The sequence below is a fragment of the Callospermophilus lateralis genome, unplaced genomic scaffold (genome assembly GCF_048772815.1).
Source record: "Callospermophilus lateralis isolate mCalLat2 unplaced genomic scaffold, mCalLat2.hap1 Scaffold_63, whole genome shotgun sequence".
Taxonomy (NCBI): domain Eukaryota; kingdom Metazoa; phylum Chordata; class Mammalia; order Rodentia; family Sciuridae; genus Callospermophilus; species Callospermophilus lateralis.
The window spans coordinates 2,079,333-2,103,307 of NW_027514713.1; the positions used below are offsets into that span (position 1 = coordinate 2,079,333).

Sequence of the window (23,975 nt, forward strand, 5' to 3'; positions counted from 1 at the left end):
TTTGCTTCACAGAACCCCTGCCTTCCTTCCCTAAACTATATGGATTGCTCCATCCTGGTCTATTTGAGAAAAAAAAGGATGCAGTAAAGGTGCCATACCTTGGCTGTTCGGTAAGTTCCACTCCCCTTACCCGAACCGAGACCCTTGGTTCTACATAGTTGGTTTCCCTTTGTGATACCATCTTGTCCCTCTTCATGGGGACATCTATGGTCCCACTGGTATAAAAGTCAAAGCGGGAGTTGGGAACTTGAAGGATTTTCCTGTCTGGTCTGTTTTAAAGGATCCCGTCTAATCAGCCATGGTTCGGGAAAGCCCTCTGAAAATCTGTCTGTGTTTCTGTTTTGTTTCTATTAGTTACTGTCCCTTTTAAGACATGGCCAATACTGCATTGATCTTACAGGTAGTGTCTTGCAAAAGATCTTGGCTGGTCAATGTAAAGGTCCCTGTTTGTCAGACTTGCTTTGCGGTCTCCTCTCTGTTGTCTCTCTCTGTTCTTTCTTTTTTTTTTTTTTTTTTTTTTTCGGTACGATTTTGCAATTGGAACTAGACTGTCAAAGATAAAGTAAGTTAAAGCTTTGTCCGAGATAATGTTTTATTGTAACAATCTGGCTTTTGAATAGCTTTCTGGATTACTGTAAAATCTTGCAATTGGAGTTGGTCTGTCAAAGGTAAAGTTAAGTGAAAGAAATTTGTGCATGCAAGTCTGTGTTTTAAAGGCTCCCGTCTGTCAGCCCTGGTTTTAGGATCCTCTGTTATCTGTTTTTGGGGTTTTGTTTGTTTGTTTGTTTTGTCTGTTACTGGTCCTTTAAGTCCTGAGGCACACTACATTGATCTTAGTGGAGTCTCTAGAGCACAGAGATCATGGATGCATAGGCCACCTATAAGGATAAGCCTGACTATGATAAAGAGGGTTTACTGTAACACAATCTGACCTTTATATGGTTTTTCTGGATTATTATACAATTCTGAAGTTAAAGTTAGTCTATCAGGGGTGAAGCCTATGAAAGAGATTCTGAACGCACAGGCATTTATGCAGTTCCATGATAAGGCATCTGAACAGTCAGGAACTAATTCAAGGTGGCAAAATGCATTGCCTCTGGATCACAAGGATAGCAAGCAGCTCACCAGCCCTAAAATGGGAAGAAAGCTGCCTGGGCTGTAGAAAAAAATGGCCAAAGAGAACCTGTCCTCTGTCCTTCCTCCCAGCCCCTTCCACCTCTTTTGGGTGGAAGCTGATGGCCACAAATGATGTGGCTTCAGCACTATTAGTATATTACCTGGAGACAGAAACAGTCTCCCCTTTAGGATCTGACAGGATGCCCCATTTGGCCAGGGAATAGCCATCACTGGCACAAAATGATTCAATGCCTTTGGAGGCTGGCAAAATAAATAACTGCACCAAGAAAAGAAAAAGACAGAAATTAAGGCCAACCTGTGTTTTAGGCAGCCTCTGCAAAGGGATCCTCAAGGAAGCCCAAAGAAAAAATGAAAAGGGGACTCCCCCATTGCTTATCAATACCGTATAAGAAAAAGGCCCCCAAAATGCCTTCCAACACAACTCTCAGTGGGGAACTCACTTAAAGTTGATGGCATTGTGATACTGATTACTGGAACAGCATCAAAAATATCATGTCCTCCAACCCCTTGAATGTAACCTGAGAGAAAAAAGATTAAGGCACAGGTTTTGTATATGCTACATTTTCCAACCCTCTCCTAAAATGAAATCTGTTGTGTAAAGTAAATGCACAGATAAAATTCACAAGGACTATTTCAGAATATGAATTTAAGAGAAAGATCCAAAAATAGAAATTATAGGTATGGAAATATATTTTAGTACAGAAAATTAGAAGGTAAAAGAAATGTTTCTGGATGATAAAATATTTTTTTTTTGGTAAAGTAATATTCTTGGGCTAAAGTCAAAGACAAAAGAGGGCAAAACTAAGGATGCAAAGAAGAGATTTAAGCCTCTCCTTTGATTTTTTGTTAATCCATGAAGACCTGTCATTATTGTTACTATACACAACAGTCTTCAAATTGTTACCGCTGTTGACCAGTGACGAGTCCTTGCTTCCCCAATGTTGAAGAATAACACCGGAGAAGCACGCCCAGGCAAGGTCAGAGTGAAAAATGAAAAGTTTATTAAAGGACAGCAGAAAAGACTTCTCCCGGAGGAAGAAGGGGACCCAAGAGATGGAATCCATTGAATCGCGAATGTGTTCCACTTTTTATAGTTTTCAGTGATGGAATGTAGGTGGGAAGGCCCAAAGGGTTGGGACACAGGTGGGCCAAAAAAGTAATCTGGGTACTTCTGAGACAGCATCTTCAAGTTTGCTGTTCATTAACACTTCTTTGAGATGGGCTATCTTCATGTTTGCAGGGGGGATGCTGTTCATTATCACTTCTTTGGGATGGGTTCTGGCCTTGGGCTTTTTCCTGGACTTCATTAACATTCCAAGAGTTGCTCCACTTTTTCTGGAATTCATTCTCAACATGGCCTCCATTTTAGATCTCACTTAACATTAGACCCGATTTACCTAACTACACTGACTACCTAGCTTTAAATCTGGTTTCATTCCCCACTTCTAATTTTGGGAACTCTTTACTGCTGTAAGGAAAGGGGGTGAAGTCATTCTGGCTTCCTCAGGCTGAAAGTGAACGATGTTAGGCAAGCAGTTTGGAGTCCCCCTTTAATTTTTTTTATTGGTTGTTCAAAACATTACAAAGCTCTTGACATATCATATATCATACATTAGATTCAAGTGGGTTATGAACTCCCATTTTTACCCCAAATACAGATTGCAGAATCACATCGGTTACACATCCACAATTTTACATAAAGTCCTATTAGTAACTGTTGTATTCTGCTACCTTTCCTATCCTCTACTATTCCCCCTCCCCTACCCTCCCATCTTCTCTCTCTACCCCATCTACTATAATTCATTTCTCTCCTTGTTTATTTTCCCATTTCCCTCACAACCTCTTATATGTAATTTTGTATAGCAATGAGGGTCTCCCTCCATTTCCATGCAATTTTCCTTTTCTCTTGAATCCCCTCCTCTCCCATGCACAAAAGTTACCTCAAAATGGATCAAGGAGGTTGATATCAAATCAGAGACTCTGCATCTGATAGAAGAAAAAGTTGGCTCCGATCTACATATTGTGGGGTCGGGCTCCAAATTCCTTAATAGGACACCCATAGCACAAGAGTTAATAACAAGAATCAACAAATGGGACTTACTTAAGCTAAAAAGTTTTTTCTCAGCAAGAGAAACAATAAGAGAGGTAAATAGGGAGCCTACATCATGGGAACAAATTTTTACTCCTCACACTTCAGATAGAGCCCTAATATCCAGAGTATAGAAAGAACTCAAAAAATTAGACAATAATATAACAAATAACCCAATCAACAAATGGGCCAAAGACCTGAACAGACACTTCTCGGAAGAGGACATACAATCAATCAACAAGTACATGAAAAAATGCTCACCATCTCTAGCAGTCAGAGAAATGCAAATCAAAACCACCCTAAGATACCATCTCACTCCTGTAAGATTGGCAGCCATTATGAAATCAAACAACAACAAGTGCTGGCAAGGATGTGGGGAAATGGGTACTCTTGTACATTGCTGGTGGGGCTGCAAATTGGTGCAGCCAATTTGGAAAGCAGTATGGAGATTCCTGGGAAAGCTGGGAATGGAACTACCATTTGACCCAGCTATTGCCCTTCTCTGACTATTCCCTGAAGGCCTTAAAAGAGCATACTACAGGGATACTGCCACATTGATGTTCATAGCAGCACAATTCACAATAGCTAGACTGTGGAACCAACCCAGATTCCCTTCAATAGATGAATGGATAAAAAAAAAATGTGGCATTTATACACCATGGAGTATTATGCAGCACTAAAAAATGACAAAATCATGAAATTTGCAGGGAAATGGATGGCACTAGAGCAGATTATGTTCAGTGAAGCTAGCCAATCCCTAAAAACAAATAAATGTCTTCTTTGATATAATAAGAGCAACTAAGAACAGAGCAGGGAGGAAGAGCAGGAAGAAAAGATTAACAGTAAGGAAAGGGAGAGAAAATGGAGTCCCCCATTAAAAATCAGGTCTATTTAGTGGTCCATGATAGAAGTCCGATTGAGAAGTAATAGGCTGGAAGGCCATTTGAGTGATGGGTGGTCTATAAGAGAAACAAGAATTCATTAGTAATGGAACCATACTGATGCAGCAATAAATGCCACAGCACAAGAATATGCCAATGAGTATGATGCCAAAGACAGAGACTAACAATGTTTTCCACCAGGAAGTACCAGAGAGGAGCTAAGGATTTGCTTCCATGACAAAGTTGATGATTACATGGCTTTTATCTGAACATGTAAATCTTTAAGGATATTTGTCACATTGCCAGAATTGTCAGGGACGTAAACACAAAATTCAGTTTTAATAATGGCACAAGTACCACCTTGGGCTGCAGTGAGGACATCTAAAGCCATCCGATTTTGTAAGATGGCCTTCCTATTAAGTGTTATTTTAGTATTAAGGAGAGAGATACTCTCTTCAACATCATGGAGGGCAGTTTGAGTTAAATGGTTTAAAGTCTCTACATGCCACATTACATCTTCTAAACCAATTTGTGGGATAAACAGAGAAGCTAGATGATCATACCAATGAAACACAGATTGTCCCCATCTGTGTTTGAAACTGGGGAGATTTTCTGGCTGCGGTATATTTTAGGTCCATCTCCCCTGCATCCAGGGGTACCCAATAGTACATCTTCCTATCCAGCCTGGGGGAAGCCAGGGCCATAGGTTAGTTCCATATATCCTTTGAGTCCCATTGGGTGCTGGCCAAATAGTTTTCGGTCTAGAAAGCCAATTTGTTCCAAACCAATCATTGGCTTGTAAAACTATAATTTGTTGACATTGTGACTCTGGGGTTCATCCTGATTCTCAAGTGGCATTAAGTCACGTGTCATGTGTATGATTTCGTTGTTCACAACAGATTGAGGCTTTTTGGTTTAAATGCCCAATAGTGGGAGTGAGTCATAAATCTTTGTCCAAAATCTGATAGTAACCATTTTTGTATCTGTGACATATTGATGGTGCGGGTAGTGGAAGGAGAGAATTAGATGGGCCTATATGGATTTAACAGTAGTGGAAGTCTGAAGGTTGGTCTGATTTAAAATGAAAATCTTTCCATGACCAGGTTGTGATAAAGTTTCATTTATAGGCCATATATTAACATCTTCATGAGAGGCATTTTGTAAAAAGGGTGTTTCTTTATTTTGTTGTAACATTAAGGATTGTAAATTTAAACAGTCAATTCCTTGTAAGGGGGATACCCACCAAGGTAGTCCAGAAGTGATGGAAAGGGGTAATAGTCCACATATCCATATATCTTTCTGTAACCTAGTGGCATATTGTTGAACCCACATTATAAAAGAGTTAGTGTCTGTTGATCTGTTTATGGTAGCAAACAAAGAGAGAAGAAAAAGTTTACATATCACCATTTTCTCTGTTGAAGAGACATCTTAGGTCCTCTACTGGAGTGCAGGAGTATCGCTCCTCAATTTCTTGGGCAGAAGAAGTCTCTTTGGGTATCGACTCAGGATGGCAGGCCTTAATCCAAGAGTAGTGGATCCAATTCTCCTGTCCCAGCACCTTTACTGCAGAAGGGGTGGATAAGATTACAGAAAAACGTCCTTTCCAAAGAGGGTCTAGGTTTGGAGAGTTTGAAGGTATGGTCTTAATCATAACTAGATCTCCAGACTCATATAGAGGTGGAGAAGTAACTGGCTCTGATATAGGATATTTGCAAATTTCAGTTTGCAATTTGGCCAAGTTTGTGATCTGCAGTTTCTTGGTCTTTAAGGATATCATTTCTTAGGAATGGTCTACCGTACAAGAGCTCAAATGGGCTGAGCCCTAATGTTTTGAGGGTGTTCCTGGTTCTGAGCAGTGCTAAAGGAAGCACTTTAGGCCATGGGTAGTGGGTTTCTTGAGTGAGTTTCCTTAGATGTCTTTTTAATATATCATTAGTTTTTTCTACCTTTCCTGAGGATTGAGGTCTCCAAGCACAATGGAGATGATATTTGATGCCTAAGGCTTTGGATATCCCTTGAATGACAGCTGCCTTAAAGGCTGCTCCATTGTCACTCTGCAGACCTGTGGGATTATTTCCTGTAATAATGCCTTGACTACCTATCCTGCTGGTTCAGTTCGGGAGTGGTAGGATTCAGTCCATCAAGTAAAAGTATCTATCATAACTAATAAATATTGAAATCCATTACTCTTAGGCATATGGGTAAAATCAAGTTGCCAGTCTTCCCCAGGGAACTGTCCCGTTCTTTGTAATCCTGGGGGCTTTTTGGCAGAATTAAGTGGATTATTTCTTTGGCATGTGTCACAGGCTTTGACTATTTGGAGGATGGTCTTTGAAAGATCTTTTTCTTCAAATATCTCTCGGGTTAATTTGAGAGTATTTTCTTCTCCTAGGTGGAAAGATTGATGAAAGGTATGTAAAATCTTCCACTGGGAATTAGCAGGTAAATAAAGTTTTTCATCTTCCATTTGAATCCACCCAGAGGGTAAAAGAATACCACCTTTAGATAGTGCCTTTTTAGTTTCCTCCTGGGTGTATTGAAGTCTTATCTCTGGGGGAGGGCCTGTCCATATCAAAGGGGCTAAGGTAGTTATCTGTGAATTTCCCTTAGCAGCCTCCTTGGTTTGTTGGTCTGTTTCCTTCTGCTATTTCATCTATCCCTTTCTGATGTCCTTGGCAATGAATTACTACTACATCTTTGGGTAAATGGACAGCCTCTAGCAGTCTTAAGATTTGCTCATAGTTCTTTATAGACGTTCCCCAGTCGTTTGAAATCCTCTTTCTTTCCAAATTGCTGCATGTGCATGCAGGATTAGGTAGCCGTATTTAGAGTCAGTATAAATATTAATTCTCTGTTGTTTCCCTATTTCCAATGCTCTTGTTAGGGCTATCAATTCAGCTACTTGTGAGCTTGTGCCTGGGGGCAAAGATTTTGCCTCTATGGTGTCATGTATGGTCACCTCAGCATATCCAGCTTTGCATTCTCCTTGTTCCATAAAAAAAAACTCCTATCTGTGAATGTGGTGAGGTCTGGATTGGATAGGAGAAGGTTTTGAAGGTCCTTTTGAGCTGAGTAATTTATAGCTATTACTTGTTGGCAGTCATGTTCAGAATTTCCATCTAATTTCTCTGGGAGGAAGGTAGCTGGGTTTAAATTAGAACAAGTCCTTATTTGAGTTGCAGGCCCTTCTAAAAATAGGGTTTGATATTTTAGAAGGCAATTGTCTGAGAGCCATCGTTCACCTTTTGTATTTGAAATTCCTGAGAGATCATGGGAGGTGTAGAATATAAGGTCTCTTCCCAGGGTGATTTTAATTGCCTCAGGGACTAGCAAGGCCACAGCTGCTACTATCCTCAAACAATGAGGCCATCCTCAAGATACTAGATCAAGCTCCTTACTGAGATAAGCTACTGGCTGTTGAGCTGGTCCTTTCTTTTGTGTGACCACTCCTAGGGCTATTCCTCCTCCTTCAGTAACAAATAGGTTGAATTTTTGTTCAGTGGGTAAGCTGAGGGCAGGGGCTTGGAGTAAGGGCCCTTTCAATGCCTTAAAGGCTTTAATCTGTTCTGGTTCTCATATGAGAGAAATCATTCCTTGGCATAGTGTCTCTTTGAGGAGGCTATAGAGAGGTTTAGCTATTTCCCCATATCCAGGGATCCAAAGCCTACAGTATCCAGTTATCCTTAGGAAGCCTCTAAGTTGTCTTATGGTTTGAGGTAGAGGATATTGTCCTATGGGGGTTATTCTTTCTGGTCCTAGCTTGCAAGTTCCTTGAGACAGATATAATCCTAAATATTGAACTTGTTCTTGGAATAACTGAACTTTTTTCTTTGAGACATTATAACCTGTACCAGCTAAGAAGTTTTAAAGCTCTTTAGTAGCCTTTTGACATTCCTTTTCAGTAGAGGCACACAAAAGTATATTATCTACATATTGTAGGACAGTCAGAGATGTCTTATCTCTGAACTCTGTTAAACCCTTAGCTAGGGTTTGGCCTAAAAAATGAGGGCTGTCTCTAAAACCTTGGGGTAATACAGTCCAAGTTAGTTGAGATCCACTATCTGGCTCTTCAAAGGCAAACAGACATTGTGATTGTGATTCTAAGGGTATACCAAAAAAAGGCATCTTTTAAATCTAACACAGTAAACCAAGCAGCGACTGCTGGAATCTCAGATAACAGGGTGTATGAATTATGAACCATAGGGTAGAGAGGAACAACTGCTTCATTAGTTATTCTCAGGTCCTGAACTAGTGGCCATTCCCCTTGGGTTTCTGAATTCCTAAAATGAGTGTGTTACATGGGCTATTGCAGGGCACTAAAAGTTTCTGTCTCTTGAGGTTCTGAATGATCTTTAATAAGCCCTTTTTTGCCTCTGGACATAGGGGATATTGTCTCTGATGTGGAAAGACATAAGGGTCCTTTAACATTATTTTAATTGGAACTGCACTTTTTGCCCTTCCAATTTTGCCTTCAGTAGTCCACACTTCAGGGTTTATATCACATTCTAATAAAGGCAAATATAATGGTCCTCTCGGTCCTAAATTCATTGTAATGGACGTCTGAAGTTTTGAAAGTAAGTCCCTTCCCAATAAAGGGGCAGGGACTATCAGAAATGCATGAGAAAACATCACCCTGTCCCACTCACAACTCAGTGGGGGAGTAAGCCTTCTGGTAATAAGCCATCCAGACACCCCTGGTATGGTTACAGTATTAGAGGAAAGGGATCCAGGATAAGAGATGAGCACAGAATAACTGGCGCCAGTATCTAAAAGGACGTTGACCTTTCGGTTCCCTACAGGGAAGCATACCTGGGGCTCACATGCAGTGATAGGAGTCACGGGAGCCAGAATCCAGCCCAGGCCCCATCAGGCCTGTGTGGAGGAGAATGGCTTCAAGAACCTACACCCCTGAGGACAGTCACTCTTCCAGTGATTGCCTTGACATTTAGGACAGGGCCTTTGAGGTGGACGCTTGGCTTTCAGGCAATCCCATTTGAAATGTCCTACCTCTCCACAATGGAAACACGTCCTTTTTGTGGATTGAGGAGCATTTCATTTTCCTCCTACACCCTGGGAGCTTACTCCTCTAAAGGCAAATACCAATGCTTCAGTTCTTTTTCTGTCTCTGAGCTCTTTCTCCTTTTGTTCCCTCTATATCTCTATTATAGAAAACGGAAGTAGCAAGTCGGAGGATATTATCTAAAGATTTATCAGGGCCATATGCCAATTTTTGTAACTTCCTCCGATGTCTGGGTCTGACTGAGTGATAAATTTGTCCTTTAAAAGTAATTGGCCCTCTGTGGATTCAGAATCCATGGTGGTGTGTTTTCTCATTGCCTCTCTGAGTTTCTACATGAAAACAGCAGGGCTTTCCTGGAGGCCCTGAATAATTTATAAAATCTTAAAATAGTTTTTTGGGCTTTTGCTTGATTCTCCTAAGGGCCTCAAAGACCGACACTTGAAAATGGCTAATTTTCCAAGCATCTTGCTCATCATTTGGGTCCCACTCAGGATCATTTCTGGAAACTGCCTGTGCTCCAGATGGGTAATTAGGTTGCTCCTAGTCTGTTCTGCTGGGGAAGGAGCAAGGTGTAGTTCATCCCCAAATTCCTCAGCTGCTCTCCGAGTAGCCTCCTTCTCATTTAAAGTCAAGGTCTGGTTGAATAACATCATAATATCTTTCCAAATGAGGTCAAATATCTGGCATAAGTTTTGAAATACCTCAATATATTTATCTGGTCCTCCAAAAGTCAGTTTTTATCTGGCTTAGGTCTTGAAGGGAGAAGGACGTATGTACTTTGATTGGCCCAAATTCTCCTCCTGGAATCTCCTGGAGAGGTAATATATTTGGTTTATCTTTTGGAACAGATGCAGGGAGGCCAGGATATGGGGGACAGGAAGGCTGTTGTTGCACACCAACAGCAAATAGAGATTTTATGGGTTATCCTGATTCCTTCTCCTCAGTAGGTGAGTCCCCAAGTTTTTCTCTCTTCATGGCAGATATCATGGCTAAGTCTACTTTACATTGTTGGCATAATTTAGACAGGAAAGAAAACCTGAACATATGGCACCTCACACCATTTCCCTTCCTTTTTTGCAAAATTTATCAAGCTGTAAAATTGTATTAAAATCGATACTTCCCTCTGGTGGCCAGGTTTCTCCATTAGGGAGTTTGTATTGAGGCCAAGCCTGGTGGCAGAAGAAAATGAGGTGGTTTTTCTTGAGCATCTAAGGGTCAAATCTATCCCGGTTTTTCAATATGCAGGTAAGTGGTGTACCTGGCATATTGGAAAGTGAAGCTCCCATCTGAGTGAGAAGAAAAGAAAACAGGACTCAGGAGCCCACACCAGAGAAAACTGTTCATCTCCCTAAGCTTGAGCTTCCTAAATGGTCCAGAAAACCCATCTCTCACCTTGCTTTGCCAAGGGGTTTCTGGTCCCCTTTGTCAAAGTGATAGGTTCTCAGTTTGCCCCATGCCAAAGACCCTGGGAGGATTCATACTTAAGGGCTTAACTGATTTCCTCCCTGCCACTAAAAACCCACAGCAAAAGAAAATTGTGTGCTCTTTTGTCCCCTTTGCTCTGTAGACTAGAGGAACCGCATAAGGGTGAGGGATATCTACTGATTGTAACGTAGTGCTTTCTATCAGAGCGATTACTGGAGGAGTTGGTTCTAAAAATGCCTCTCTAGCAGCTTAAAGAGAACACAGCATATTTTAAATATCAGAGCAGTAAAACAGACTAGTGAAAGTTACCTATGCATCTTAGGGAACCTGGGCAGATTTTACTAATTATCCCATGCATTTCTCTCAGTCCTACAACCTGAATTGCTAACATTTCTGACCTGCGAAAAAAGGGGAGCATCCTGGAGGGAATGGAAGCAGGGTTGGGAGTGTTGCATAGCCCATACAGAGGCAAATGTAATTGGGGCTTTCCCTCAGTGCCATTCATCTAGCAATCACCCTAGATACCCCTTAGAGATGTTGGGAGGGGGCTCAAGAGAAAGGAAGCTTAGGAATATGACTGAGTGTAGCCCAGACTGCAATTGTTCCAAACTCCTTCCTCCACCTCAACACATCCGAGACAGATCAGGATTTAGGGACACTGTGTACTCACACCAATTGCTCTCTGGGCCCAGACAGAAAAGTTGGAAGTGGCTTTGGAAGAACCCAACATGTCTGCTTTGTATTGAACAGGTGATTTGAGAGCTTCCTAGGCCGGGAAGCCTCTCACCCAAGTCTCAAAGAGTGGCGGCTGCACTAATTGCATAAGTAGCCATCGGGTGCCTATCTTACCCTCCAAAGAGAAAGAGAGAAAAAGATGCACCTTAGACAAACATGGGGTGCGTGGAGAGGCGCTTACCTCAGTGTAGCATCTCAGTGCAACCTCCAATATGTTACTGCTGTTTACTGGTGATGAGTCCTTGCTTCCCCAATGTTGAAGAATAACACCAGAGAAGCACGCCCAGGCAAGGACAGAGTGGAAAATTAAAAGTTATTTAAAGGACAGCAGAAAAGATTTCTCCCTCCCGGAGGAAGAAGGGGATCCAAGAGATGGAATCCATTGAAGGGCGAATGTGTTCCACTTTTTATAGTTTTCAGTGATAGAAAGTAGGTGGGAAGGCCCAAAGGGTTGGGACACAGGTGGGCCAAAGAAGTAATCTGGGCACTTCTGAGTCAGCATCTTCAAGTTTGCTGTTCATTAACACTTCTTTGGAATGGGCTATCTTCAAGTTTGCTGGGGGCTGATCATTAACACTTTTTTGGGATGGGCTATCTTCAAGTTTGCTGGGGGCTGTTCATTAACACTCCTTTGGGATGGGCTATCTTTATGTTTGCTGGGGGCTGTTTATTAACACTTCTTTGGAATGGACTCTGGCCTTGGGCTTTTTCCTGCACTTCATTAACTATCCAAGAGTTGCTCAACTTTTCCCAGAATTTGTTCTTAACATGGCCTCCATTTTAGATCTCACTCGACATTAGACCCGATTTACCTAACTACACTGACTACCTAACCTTAAATCTGGATTCAAAATTATTCCATAAAATAGAAAAGGAGGGAACCCTTCCAAACTCATTCTCTGAGGCTAATATCAACCTGATACCAAAACCAGATAAAGATACATGTAGGAAAGAAAACTTCAGACCAATATCCCTGATAAACAAAGACACAAAAAAACTCTCAATATAATTCTGGCAAATTTCACACAAAAACATATAAAAAAGATAGTGCACCACGATCAACTGGCTTATATCCTGGGGATGCAAGGTTGGTTCAACATATGGAAATCAATAAATATTATTCATCACATCAATAGTCTTAAATACAAGAATCATAGGATCATCTCAAAAGATGCAGAAAAAGCATTGGACAAAATACAGCACCTCTTCATGTTCAAAACACTAGAAAAACTAGAGATAACAGGAATACACCTCAATATTGTAAAGTCTGTCTATACTAAGCCCAACGGCAACATTATTCTATTTTTTTTAATTAATTTTTATTGTTGGTTGTTCAAAACATTACATAGTTCTTGATATATCATATTTCACACTTTGATTCAAGTGGGTTATGAACTCCCATTTTTACCCCGTATACAGATTGCAGAATCACATCAGTTGCACGCAACATTATTCTAAATGGAGAAAAATTGAAAGCATTTCCCATAAAAACTGGGACAAGACAGGGATGCCCCCTTTTACCACTTCTATTCAAAACAGATTGCCAGAGCAATCAGACAGATGAAAGAAGCTAAAGGGATACAAATAGAAGAACTCAAACTCACTATTTGCCAACTACATGATTCTATATTTAGAAAATGCACTCTGGATTCTAAATTGTACCTTAAAAGTTAAAGTCAGTTAAATGTGAAAGTTAAAGTTAGTAAATGTGAAGCTTAGGAAAGCAATTTGCCAAGTTGGTATTCTCTGAACTAAAAGTACGTGCAGCAAAACTCTCAAATTTGTATTAAAAAAAAACTTGGTATTTATTCATGTTATTAGAAATTTTATAGCTGGATAAATTAACCTGTTATTAATAAGTTACTTATACAATTTTGTCTTACTCTTCACAATAAAATTGAAATTTAAATGCATTTTTGGAAAATAACAAGGACAGCCTGATCTGTTTAAAGGTGACATTGTAAAACATGGAAGTATTCTGCCACTTTTTTTCCACAAAAAGAAGCTAAAAGCTCTCTTAGCCTTTCTTTGATTCATGTTTCAGATGTAATGTTGTATTGTGCTATTTATAAAGAGCCCCACCTTACCTGAGATAAAGCTCTGCTTCCCACCTTACTCAATGTTAGGATAGCTCCAAAGTAAGCTAGACTGAAAAACCAGCCTCTATCTCAGAGCAAAGCCTGTCCAAGGAAGGGACATGACCTTTGTCCTTGGAAAAACCCACAGAGCACTCCTAGGCACATTCCCACCCTGCTAAGTTGTTTATCTACAGGAGAGATCTGCTGCGCCAGGTGTCCCTGACTCAGTCAGGCTAGGTGGGGACCCATAGCAGCCCCCTAGCAGCCACCAATCAACATGAGACAGGGAAATGCCAGATGACCCTCCCAGTAGTTTATGATGTTGGGAAACCATGTAGTTCAGCAGGTACACCCCTCTTGGCTTAAACCAATCAGTTCAAACAAATATCCCCTTTGTCTTGACCAATCACCCGTAGACAAGATGTTCCCGCCAGTGAATGTGCTAATCATGTCTTAGAGTTGTTATTTGATTTTCCCGAGGTGTGTGATGATTTGCTAAAAGAGGCTATAATGTATGTGAAGTCCCTGAACTCCAAAAAATGTATAAAACTGCTGCAAACCCTGGGTTCGAGGCCTCTCAGCATCACCAGTTGCTGTGTGTGCGTGTGGAGGACCGAGCTAGCTCGCAATAAACACCTCTTTGCTGCTTACATCGATCTTGGGTCTCTGGTGGTCTTTTGGGGGTCCCAAATTCGAGCTTAACAAGACTTCAGCTTATTTAAAATTGTTTTCAAAAGATTTATTTTTGTTGTAAAGATGGCTGTGATCTCAAACAGGGCATATAATGTATAAGTAAAGATTCAAGATTATGAAAGTCATTTTTCTTGGTTCATAGCTATTACACAAACTGAATATGTTTTTGCTCTATTAATTTCATTTTGTATTTTCCTTGTAAACTTTGTAACTGTTGCCTATTACTGTTTCACAGAGGTACTACTTCTTAAAAAAAAAAAAAAAACCTGGGTTAATTTGTGATAATAAGTCATTACTGACAGGATAAATAGTATATAATGCTGACTTCTAGTACTAATAATGACCCCAATTAAAAGAAAATGATAACTGTAAAATTATCAATATTGAAGTTATAACCTATTACTCCCTCTTTAAGACTGGTGAAACTGGCTTGCTGAGTGTTTAAAACCCAAAACTTGGAAAACAAAAGTCAAGCAAGTAAAAAGAAGCCAACATTTTGGCCCTTTCCCTCTAAGGTGGGCCAGGACCCAGAAAACAACATGACCCCTTATGGGTGTGAAAAAACAGCCTCTATCTCAGAGCAAAGCCTGTCCAAGGAAGAGACATGACCTTTGTCCTTGGAAAAACCCACAGAGCACTCCTAGGCACATTCCCACCCTGCTAAGTTGTTTATCTACAGGAGAGATCTGTTGTGCCAGGTGTTTCTGACTCAGTCAGGCTAGATGGGGACCCATAGCAGCCCCCTAGCAGCCACCAATCAGCATGAGACAGGGAAATACCTGGGATGCCAGATGACCCTACCAGTAGTTTATGGTGTTGGGAAACCATGTAGTTCAGCATGTACACCCCTCTTGGCTTAAACCAATCAGTTCAAATGAATACTCCCTTTGTACTGACCAATCACCCCTAGACAAGTTGTTCCCACCAGTGAATGTGCTAATCATGTTTTAGAGTTGTTATTTGATTTTCCCGCAGTTTGTGATGATTTGCTAAAAGAGGCTATGATGTATGTGAAGTCCCTGCCCTCTCCAAAGAATGTATAAAAATGCTGCAAACCCTGGGTTCGGGGCCTCTCAGCATCACCAGTTGCTGTGTGTGCATGCAGAGGACCGAGCTAGCTCGCAATAAACACCTCTTTGCTGCTTACATCGATCTTGGGTCTCTGGTGGTCTTTGGGGGTCCTGAATTCGAGCATAACAGGGCCTGCAACTCCAGCTTTCAGCAACAATTTCACATGCAATTCTGAATTCTCATTCATAATTTTCTCACTCTCTCTCTCTCTTTTTATACTGGGGCCTGAACTCTGGGGTAATTGACCATTGAGCCACATCCACTATAAGCAATGTAGGATCCATGTCCTACAGAATAGTATTTAGGATGATGGTTATGTTCTAAAATATGAGATGCTTAATTCTAAAATTTACTTAGTTAACTTCTTATTTCACTCATTTTTTGTATATTTTTTTAATCCCACAAAAATCATACAACTTACTCCCTTGGCTTTGTGCTCACAAGAACTCTTAGATGCTTTCTGCTGTTTAAGCTTGATTTCAAGAAGCAATCCACTTAATTGAAAGGTCTCATAAAAACCAGGTCACCATTAACAGCAAAAATCTTTTTCCCAACTTCCATGCCAGCCATCTAAAAGAGAAATCACACACACACACACACACACACACACACACACACATATATAATTCAAATGGTGACTTAGTAAGAAATCTAAGTTTTCACAGAACTAGAATCTGAACAATTCAGAGCTTACACACTTTGGCATTTTAAACACATCTGTAATGTTTTATGCAAATTTACAGAAAGGATAAAATAACAAAGTTTTCATTTTTTGAGGATCTAGTTTTGAATTTGATTACAAAGCTTCAGTGAATTTCTCATCCTTTCCTCCTTGAATTGACATTGTACTCCTCTTACTCCTTTTTCTATTGTATAAAGAGATCCTTTTAAAATTTCACCCTTTAAAACTATATTTAAACCCCAAGCTAAATTTTTTTATACTAAGAGAGTTTCAATCCTTGCTGTGTGTGTATATCTACCGACATATCAATGACACTCAATGGGCACCTCTAGCCTGACATTTCTGAGACCCTGGCAAAAAGACCTGAGTATCCACACCACCCTCCCTTCCTACTTTTTAGGGCAGCTATGGAAAATAGGGAGATATACCCCAAGGGCAGCTTCTCTCAGGGTTTTTGGTCCTATAGGAAAAATGGGAGGAGTAGGGAACTTGAGAAGAAAGGAAATCTAGATTCTATAAAAGGGTTAAGACACCCTCATTCCCTCAGCACCAGCTCCTCTGTGGACTCTGAACTGTCTTTCTCTCCATTCTGTCCTTTAAATAAAACTGAAGAGGACCAGATACTGATTTTCAAGACCAGTTTCATTAGCATCAGAGTCTCCAGCAGAGGAGAGGAGTGGGCAAGAGAGCTCCAGTAATCACAGAGGTGTCAAGAGTGCAAGATTCTGAGAGAGGACAAGGAAGACATCACTCCTCCAAGCCAACCAGAAGCTTTTCTTATCCAATCTACTTTCCATAAACTCCATGCTGCTTTTGGCTGCCTATTTGCTGAAGCCAGAATGAGACAGGCAGATTGGCAAGGGTCATATCCAGAGAATGAAGGGATTGAAATGTTAATTCTTTCAGAGCCCTTCCTCCACCCTTATCAAGAACCTTCCCCAGCTCCAACCCTGTTGCTAAGGTAACCAGTCCCAGGAATTGTCCTTCCCTACAGGGAGTTGTAAAAGTTGCTAATTAACTCACCGTGGGCCCCCTTCCTGCCCAGATCACTCTTCCCAGGCCACTCTAGCCCACCTGTTTCCCACCTTTTGGACATTCCACCCAGCATTTCCTTGGCCTAGTCATAGCAGGGAGGAGAGAGATAAGGGGGAAGAGAGCAGAATAACAAAGGAAGCCCAGGACATATAAAAAAAAAGGCAAAACCCCTCATTTCCTGGGATACTAGGATACAAGCTATGGCCCACTTCTCCCTCCTGGGAGAAGTCTATGTTACCCCTTTCTAAATAAACCCTACTTTATATGCTTGCCTCAGAGTGCTTCCTCTAATGTTAGGTACGTTTGAGGGAGAAGATAACCAGCAGTATCACTAGGAGAGGGCATTCATTTGTGTCACAGCAGATGAAGCTGGGCGTCCAAAGCATCTGTTGAAAATGCCTGGAAAAACATGTCTCCATAAGTTTCCAGTTGGAATTTCTGATTAGAGAGGCCCCAGGGACATAAGAGGTGCCAAGGTATTTGGCCTCCCAAGAGGTCAAGAAGATCAGAGTTGTAGATCCCAGGAATTACTACCACCTCCCCATCCCAAATATCTCTGAATGCATAGATAGGAGTTCAGCAGCCACTAATCTCAAGGGTATTTTGTAGAACCTGAAAATAAGACCATGCAAAGACATTTGTCTTTGCTAAGGATACTTATAAGGTTGATTTCTATTTGTTAGAAGATTTATGTTTGTCTATCATGACAACAATTTTAAATAAAAATGCTAATGTACATTACCTCAGCATTAGACCCCTTTTCTACCAATTTTATTATTGGAACTTTATTTCTGTCTTCTAGCCCAAAGCCATAACTACCATCATTATATTTAATCTGAAATGCAAAATAATAGCATTGTTGGTGAAAAATTAAAATTAAAACAGAATGAAGGCATATGTATCCCCACCAAATATGTTTATTCAGGCTTCTGCTACTCTCTAATGAAAAGGCTTAACATATTAACTAACTTACCAAAAGTGACTTGGCTATAACATTTTCCACAACTTTTAAATCATGTTTCACAAGTCGATGTTTCATATTTGATCCTTCCATTTCCTCATCTACAAAAAAATGGAAAAGTAGGGGCTCATCTTTGAATTCACTTTTTTCCAGGACTACACAAACAGAAAGATTTAAATGGTTTCAATTAATTAAAAAATCAAATTTTCCACACCTGTAGACATTAGGTAAATAAAATATCTACCCACAATCTCAACTTTATATTTCTAGGACAAGTGACACAAATATCCCTCAGATTTTTTTTTCTATTTCTTTCTATAATTTCAAATCAATGTTTCCTTTAAATTGCTGTTACTGAAAGGATTTTGGATTTTTAAAGTAATTATTTTTCCAATGTTAACTTCTTTTCTATTTAACCAAGTCTGTCATTGATCAGATTAAAATCCAAACTTAACTAAAAGATTTTAATAAATCCTAACATGCACTGCAAAGCAAACTTAGAAACCTATGTTGTTCTCAACTCATAGTAATCATTTTATGCATGTTTTTAATATCTTGCACAATTATGGAAAAATTAAATAGGTGAAGGGTTGCCTTTCATGTGTGAGCAAGTCCCATGTGTCACTTTTCTTCTAAGACTTTCACATAAACATGCTTTCTGTGTGAAATGTGATCTTTTTTTCCCACATAGTTCTTTTCTGTTTAAAAGCAATATTCAGCCAGGTGTGATGGAGTACACAGCTCAGGAGGCTGAGACAGGAGGATCACCATCCTCAGAAAAATTGAGGCTCTAAGCAACTCAGTGAGACATTGTCTCTAAATAAAATACAAAATAAGGCTGGGGATGTGAAAGGAAATCCAGGAACTAGGAGACAGGTGAGTGAGAAATAAAACACGGAGAGTAGGCAGAGATACACAGGATTGTTTATTTGTCAGAGCTGACAAACAAAGGCACATCTCTCCATAGATGGAGAGAGGCAAAACAAGTTTGGGGTTCAGGACTTTCATGGGGCAGGCTCAGGGAATACAGCCGGGTGGGTTCCACTGTGGCTGTTAAGGGAGAGGTTGGTATCAGGGAGGGTGAGCCTTTCTCAGAAAGACCCTTAGGCCGGAAAGTGAATTTTTTCTTTAAATGGTGGCTGTCATTTAAGATGGCCATCCAGATGCTATGCAAGGACTTTACATATGTGGCTCAGTGATTGAGTCGCCTGAGTTTAATCCCCGGTACCACCTCAAAATTGCAATGTTCTCAAGTAATCTCATTTCGGTCAAGGTCAGTTTTCTTCCTTCTATCTGACCATTAATATTTTTCACCAAAACCCTTAGGATCCTTGGCATGGACTGATGACATAAAGTTTATGTTTTGTTAGCCTTGTTTAAACAAAGTCTAAATACTAAAGAATTTGTACAGAATGAGATCCTGACATCTGTCAAAATGCTTTACAAGAGAAATCTTCTGTATTTCTTATTCATCTGTCCTTTGTACCTTGAAGTATACTTCTTGGTACAAGTTGATTCATAGAACTAAGAGCTAAAGGGAAGATAGTGGTCACAGGGCACAGTAGAAAGAATTGTGATGGATTAGTCCAGGTCTGGAACTGATTCTGGATGTGATAATGAGAAAACTACCTAAGCACTCCATACTTCAGTTTTCTTAGTCTGCAAAATGAGGGTAATAAAATTTTCACCATGTTGCATTAAACTAAAAAGAGGTGATCTTCATAAATAACTTGGAAACTTGGTAAGCAATCCAAAAAGACCGCTATTTCATTTCATTATTTTTACAGAGTTGCCTGGATGGGAAGACTGTATTGATCTCTGAATGAAAGACTCACTGGCAACGTATCAACCATGACATAAAAGCAACACAATTCATGGTGAAAAATAGAAATGATAACATATTTTAGATTAAATCTTGCCTAAATGAGATAAACAGAGTTACAAAGCTCTGCTATAGCTGCTTTCATTCACCAAATAACACATCAAAAGCAACAAGGAAAGGCATCAATATAGCCAGGCATGAGGCAAACTATTTTTCCCTTGTCAGTTATCACTACTCTGTTGTAATACAATATTTTACAATAAATGTTTAGGTAAATATACTGCTTCCTGATGCTTTGTGTTAAAATGAAGAATGAATCAAAACTTTTGAGAATTATCAGCTTGATATTCTAGTTTTAATTCCCTAAAATATTATAATTTCTTCCACTAAATGGTTCCTCAGGGACTAGTGTTTCTCTTGTCCAACCGCACAGTGATCTGTCTACACAGAGAAGGGACAGAAATCCCCAACTAACACGTGATAACCAAGAATGCTCTCAGAACTGCTAGGAATTTGGCTATATTTCTTTCTTTTTTTCTATTTTTTAATTTTTTTATTGGTTGTTCAAAACCCTGCAAAGCTCTTGACATATCATATTTCATACATTAGCATGGATGTGTAACCCATGTGATTCGGCTATATTTCTTTCATAAAGGTGTAACAACATTCTGTAAATAACTGGCAAATGAATACAAGTGCTATGGAACATAGTTAGAAGCACATTTTTTTCGAAAGAAAAATGTTTTGAGTCCACAGATTCTATAACCTAGTGTGAAGAGAGGAAAAATCCAATCTTGTTATTTTGATAAATCCATGAACTTTATTTAAAACTTTTGTTTGATGACTTTCAGCAAATCATCAAAATCAAGTCATGAAACTAGAAAAAATCAGTCACTAATCGCCAAAAAGAAACATTTTCCCCAGAGATCTATAATTTAATTCCCTAAAGAGATTTTGAAAATATCCCCTCAAAAAACAATAAATATTCAGCCATAATTCATTTAATTATTCTACTTTCTAGTGTAATTTTTAAAAATATGAGTCTAATCTGAAACCAATTCAAAGAGGTACATGATCAAACCAAAACTTCTAACTCAAGCCATTGCTCTTCTGCAATTAGCATCGCCTAGAAAAATAAAAGAAGTCATGGCAACTGGTAGATAACAGCAATTTGACACAGGAATGGCACCAGCAGTGAAATGGATTGCAGATATGGTGACTCAGCATGGACCCAGGGCAACACCCAGACAGACTTGTTGGTTCCTCTGCACATCACTAGAGTACTGAGATACTCCCAATGTCCTAAGAAGAACCAAAACAATGAAATGCATCTGTAAGCTTCCAAGACAAAAATCCCTACCATGGTGCATAAATCCATTGTCACAGAGTTCAATGCCAAATATCATTGCCTCTTCTCTGGTATGGCAATCCTCCTGTTAACCAAAAAGTACTGTGTAAGTCAGAATCAACACAGGCTGTCCTGTATCTTATCACACTTGATGCCCCTAGGACTATATTCAATAAAGTCATTCATATATCTGCATGCATTGTTTCCTAAGTCAGAATGCATCCAACAGTTATTAGATACATCCATTATTTCATAAGACAGAATGCATCCAACACTCATTTAATACAAAAATGCTTTTTTTGACAATAAATAAAAATGTTTAATATTCTCTGGGTAAAATTTTTATTAAATATGGAAATATATAAGTATATAATATTTGTTGCCTCTACACATAATCCCTGTTATTTCTTAGATACTGTATCATGGTTAAGGAACAGGAAAATAGCCTATAAAATGATGACGCTCTAAATATAGGTAGGTAAAAACCAGTTTGCATGATCTTGGCTAATCACTCTTCTCTTCCACCAAATGCCCTTGCTTTTGAGGCACTCTTAACACAGTCTATTAATCTCTGGTGACTTGTAAGACCTGAAAGTGTTTCGTCAAGCCAGCAAATGCAAGCTTTTCTTTCACTCTATAGCCAAAAGAAATAATCATATCAAGCAACAAAACCCAACAAAACAGCCCAAGCAACATTTTAATATGGTTTTGATTTGGAAAACACAATTCTACTGATAAAGATCCATCTACCTCTATGAACACATATCTTTGTAGCTATATAATCTCATATTTATATGTTTTATAGTTTAAGCAACTTTTTCTCACATATTGTCTCATTTTTTCCCTAGCATATTCTTTAGAGCTTAGATCCTCAACCAAATCTATTTTCTCTTTCTTATCAATTCTACTTAATTTCTATTGTCAACACCCTAGTCTGATATTTGAATTTTCCTTGTACAAAGTATCAACTTTTCTTCTGGGTATTAACATATGCTATTATAGAATTCAACTTTTCTACACAGGAATTTCATGTTCCAAAATTTTACATTTATATCAAAAATTTTATTATGTTTTCAAGACCTTCCATGTCCCTAGTTTTACTGTCCCTCTCCAGATTCACATTACAAAGCTTAATACCTACAGCTCTCATGCTAGTCATCTCAGCCTCCCTGTGTGGCCTGAATTCTCTGTCATTTTCGTCCTTGTGTTCACTCAGGTAATTGTTCATGCTTGCAATGCCCTTTCCCTTGCCCTCCATTCATTTAAATTCTACCCATTGGGTATGAAGAACCCAGGGTAAGTTTCACCTCATGCTGGATACACAAATTAGGGTTTTATCTGAAAGTAATCATTCAGTCTCATCTAAAATATTAACATTTAAATGTAAAAATCTGGGTGTCATTAAAAAAATAAGTAATCTTAAAGAGTCTAAAAATAATATTAAACAACTGGGGATATAGCTCAGCTGGTAGAGTGCTTTGCGCTTTGCATGCACAAAGCCCTGGGTCCAATCCCCAGCACAGAAAAAAATAATAATAAAAACAAAAATAATATTAAACAATAAAAATCTCAAATTACATGTGCAGAGATGAAACTAATAGGTTTAAATATTAATAATGAAACAAAAATAAAGACTTTATGATGAAATACCAAATGTTATCATCTACTTGTAACAAAGATAGAGACTTTCTTTAAAAACAATGGTTTATCTGCTCATAAAATTGACTCTAATATCCAAGTGTAATAATAACATTTCAGATAAGCACTATCTTTTCTCCTAGATAATAAGTTCAGTTAAAAGGGTATCAGTTGTTTTAGCTTTTTCTTTAATTTAATAAGTGAATTTTCATTCACTTATTAACTGACCTAGTATGAGAAAATATCTAAATAAGTACTATATTTGAATATATTTATGATGTACTAGATGTCTTAATTTGTTCTACACTTAGAAGCAAATCATTTTCTTAACACAAGCTGTCAGCATCAAATTCCTGAGAAGCGAAGAAACAATAACAATAATAAAATCTGTACTTTGCTACTTAAAATATACACAGACATATGAAAACTGACATTACCAAAGCACAATTGTTATCTAATAGAGAAAAAGGCATAGGGAAATAGAATCATTTGCAAGGACTAACAAAAAGATACTTTAAAACAAACTAGTAAAAAAAAAAAACATGAAAAAAATTGTAGCAAGTATTTGATGATGCTCAAATTATGCCTAGTGTTTTTTGATCAATCTCAGCTGATACTTTTAAAAGACAAGACAACATAAAAGTTAAGTTTAAGGATTCTGAATTGAGAATATCTATGTTGAAATTCTAACTTTGCTTCCTATTAGTGATATGACCACGGAAAAGATACTTCACTGTACCTCATCTGTAGGCATACATTAATTTTTTTAAAAGTGCCTAACTCACATGCTCAAAGTATAGAAGAGTAGTAAATGAAACTCAGAAACTTGTGTATTTACCTGTGCAATTAACCAGTCTATCAATTTCTTGGTCATGACAACAGATTTGTAGGTCCTGAAATGGTAATCTTTATCTCTACAAAGGAAAAAGAATCCAAATACATTGAGTAAATAATAAGTGAGCACAAGGACATATTTTTCATTTGGTGTTGGTGTACAACACAAAAGTTTACCAATTTAATGAGAATCAATTGCCCATTAATGCACAAATGTACATGTTTGCGAAGTATGGACAATGCCTGAAAAAAATCCTTCATCGTCTCATACAAGGGGAAGAGAGACTGATTATGACATTGAAGCAGAACATTTTCTTATATACAAATAGGCTACTATTGTTATAATATCTAGTAATAATTTAGCTGGAGGTATAACATCTCATAAATAAAGAAAAATTAAAACAGAACTTCTTCCTTTAAGTCACATAGAAGTTTCTACTAAAAATTTCTATAAAATGTGGAGAAGAAAGCAACGCCCATTATTCCCACTTCTGTATTCTCCAAGAAGGAAGGGTTTGTATTTAAA

At 38.8% G+C, this 23,975-nt stretch overlaps 1 protein-coding gene across 1 annotated transcript in view; it reads right to left on the minus strand.

The window, feature by feature from the left end:
• Positions 1-23,975, minus strand: part of LOC143389518 (phosphatidylinositol 3,4,5-trisphosphate-dependent Rac exchanger 2 protein-like) — a 75,833-nt gene that overhangs the window by 34,638 nt on the left and 17,220 nt on the right. Inside the window, 5 exon segments of the mRNA XM_077108374.1 lie at positions 15,551-15,699; positions 17,589-17,681; positions 17,820-17,962; positions 20,990-21,062; positions 23,454-23,529. Of these exon segments, the coding sequence (XP_076964489.1) occupies positions 15,551-15,699; positions 17,589-17,681; positions 17,820-17,962; positions 20,990-21,062; positions 23,454-23,529 (534 nt within the window).